General features: G+C 45.1%; 1 protein-coding gene across 1 annotated transcript in view; it reads left to right on the plus strand.

The window, feature by feature from the left end:
* Jun (jun proto-oncogene) overlaps positions 1 to 1,632 on the plus strand; it is a gene marked incomplete in the record, with an annotated part of 2,729 nt that extends 1,097 nt beyond the window's left edge. Inside the window, 1 exon segment of the mRNA XM_005398485.2 lies at positions 1 to 1,632. Within this exon segment, the coding sequence (XP_005398542.2) occupies positions 1 to 431 (431 nt within the window).
* Between the last annotated feature and the right edge of the window lie 1,312 nt (positions 1,633 to 2,944).

A 2,944-nucleotide genomic window follows, 5' to 3' on the forward strand; every position in this document is an offset into this window, starting at 1 on the left:
CCTCCTACGGCGCGACCGGCTTGGCCTTCCCCGCGCAGCCCCAGCCCCAGCCGCCGCCGCACCCCCTGCCCCAGCAGCTCCCCGTGCAGCATCCGAGGCTGCAGGCCCTGAAGGAGGAGCCGCAGACGGTGCCCGAGATGCCCGGCGAGACGCCGCCGCTGTCCCCCATCGACATGGAGTCCCAGGAGCGCATCAAGGCCGAGAGGAAGCGCATGAGGAACCGCATCGCCGCCTCCAAGTGCAGGAAGAGGAAGCTGGAGAGGATCGCCCGGCTGGAGGAAAAAGTGAAGACCTTGAAAGCGCAGAACTCGGAGCTGGCGTCCACAGCCAACATGCTCAGGGAGCAGGTGGCGCAGCTTAAACAGAAAGTCATGAACCACGTAAACAGCGGGTGCCAACTCATGCTAACGCAGCAGTTGCAGACGTTCTGAGGAGGGACTGTGGCGGCTGAGAGCAGAGGAGAAACAAAGTAACACAGACTGACTTGAGAACTTGACAGCTTGCGACCCAGAGAGAAGTGTCCGAGGACTGAAGCCAAGGGTATCCAAGTTGGACTGGTTGCCTGACGGCGCCCCCAGCGGGCATGAGTGGGAAGGACTTGGCGGGGAGCCCCGGAGCGGCTGTCCGCGGGCTGCCCCCTCTGCGGACGACGGGCTGTCCCCGCGCGTACGGGGCGAGGGACTCTTCAACATTGACCAAGAACTGCATGGACCTAACATTCGATCTCATTCAGTATTAAACGGGGGGCGGGGGGTTCCAAACTGCTCTAGAGACTGTAGCTTGCTTCCGTAGTGCTCCTTAAGAACAAAAGGGGAGGGGGCGGAGGGAGGGAGGGTGTGAGGCCAGGCTGAGCCTGCAGGTGAACGCTTTCTGGCCTGCCTTCCTCAACTGTTTATGTACATATATATATATTTTTTAATTTGATAAAAGCTGATTACTGTCAATAAAACAGCTTCCTGCCTTTGTAAGTTATTTCATGTTTGTGTGTCCTGCCCAGTGTTGTTTGTAAATAAGAGATTTGGAGTACTCTGAGTTTACCATTTGTAATAAAGTATATAATTTTTTTATGTTTTTTTCTGAAAATTCCAGAAGGGATATTTAAGAAAATACAATAAAATATTGAAAAGTACTCCCCAAATTATGTTCTGCCTTATCTATAAAGCTAGCTAGATGGAGCTGAAAGAGTTGAGCGTCAGTTAAAATCACTTGTAGTGCTTCTTGCTATCAAGCAGTGTAAACTGTATTCTCTACTAGACTTTAGAAACAAATACACCTGATGCTACCATCAGGTTATACCCTTTCCTTCTCCACTGCTGTAAAGAATTGCTTACCAAAAGACAGTGTGGTGTCCCAGGAAGCTGGAAGAAGGAAGGCTGCCATGGGAGCAGCCTGGGTAATGCCAACACTTAAAAGTTTGGGATTGTATCAAGTGGCATGTGTCATTATCCTTGATAATGTGGGTAGAGATTTAACAATAGATACTTATTCTCAAAGGAGAGCTTGTGGCAGACTTTGCAAAAGATGTATCTATCCAATTTGGAATCTTTCACAGTGCCTAGATTTTAAAAAATGGCCTTTGCTTATGAATATAACAGCATTCTTGTCACAATAAATATACTCAAATAATAATAACAAACCTTGAACTCCTTTCCCTTTACTACTTTTTTCCCCTGCAAGCTATATACTGAAGCTTTTCTTTTCAGTTGCTTGAGTTACCAGGTCTGTAATCTGAAATTACTCCGTAATTAGGAAGAGAATTTAGGAACAGTCAAAATAGAAGTTGTGATGTGGATGAAACTCAGTCTCTGCTTCTCTCTTCCCTCTCCCTCACTCCCTCTTCTCCCCACCCCCATCCCTAAAATAAACCCCTACGCCTAAGGAAATTACTTATATAGCAGTTTAACATTTTGGATTCATACCCATTCAGTATTCCTAAAATAACCTAGTTTAAATAATTATTATATACCACTCTCAAAAGATGCTAACCTAAATAGTATGGAAAGATTCACAAGAGAAAACAAACACCAACGCAGTGATTATGTGTGTAAACCAACCCTCAGCTCTGGAGAAATAGCAGATTTAAACTTTTTACAGGTATACTTAAGAGATCAACAAGGCAGTACTAAACAAAAGAACAATTTTTGCTTGGTTGCTTTTCATCCCGAGAGCCAGTATGACTATCAAGCAGCAAAAGCAATTTGATATCCAGGAATATTTTACAAACCACTACTTTAGGCAGGGCTGTTTGCTCATTAGCCGTGCTCTAGGACCCAACAGGTCTGGGAGTGCTAATACCCTGCCTGTGGCTGTAGTCCAGATAGACAAAGAGTTTCTCTTTAGGAGCAAATCCCAGAGTGGAAGATTGGCCTGTGAAGTATCAGATATAGTCATTGTAGTAACACTTCTTGAACAAAGGGTTACTGGGAGCAGAGCTGTGTTTGCCCAACAGTGAAGTTGCTGGTGTCAGCAACTCGGAAGGTGAGTTGATTTTGACCATATGTAGGAATAGTTAGCAGAGGGACAATAAAGCACTTTGGGGTGGGGCTCTGTAGAAGCTAAACAAGAGCCAACTAGAAAAAGGCAGGCCAGGGAATTAATTACCTGCAAAGGTAGACGAAGCCCAGACAACAGCACAGTACAGAAGGGCACACCACGCCTGTTTGCTTTAGACTTCAGCATTTAAAAACAGAAAAAGTATAAAACTCAGGCTTAGTTGATTCTTTCAACTAACATTCTAAATGTGTGGCCCTGAAATTCTGACCATTCTAACCAAAAGGGGTGGAAAAATAATTGTATCGGAGGAAATTAACCAATCATGCCCTGTAAACTTTAGAAACAGAAAATCAGCTGATTGTAAACACATTTAGTGATTAATTTCATTATGGACCTTCAGTGAGTTATTCTTTGGGTAGCATAAAGAGGATGAAGCTAATGATATATATAG

Source organism: Chinchilla lanigera, unplaced genomic scaffold (assembly GCF_000276665.1).
Source record: "Chinchilla lanigera isolate Chin_1 unplaced genomic scaffold, ChiLan1.0 scaffold00063, whole genome shotgun sequence".
Lineage (NCBI taxonomy): Eukaryota > Metazoa > Chordata > Mammalia > Rodentia > Chinchillidae > Chinchilla > Chinchilla lanigera.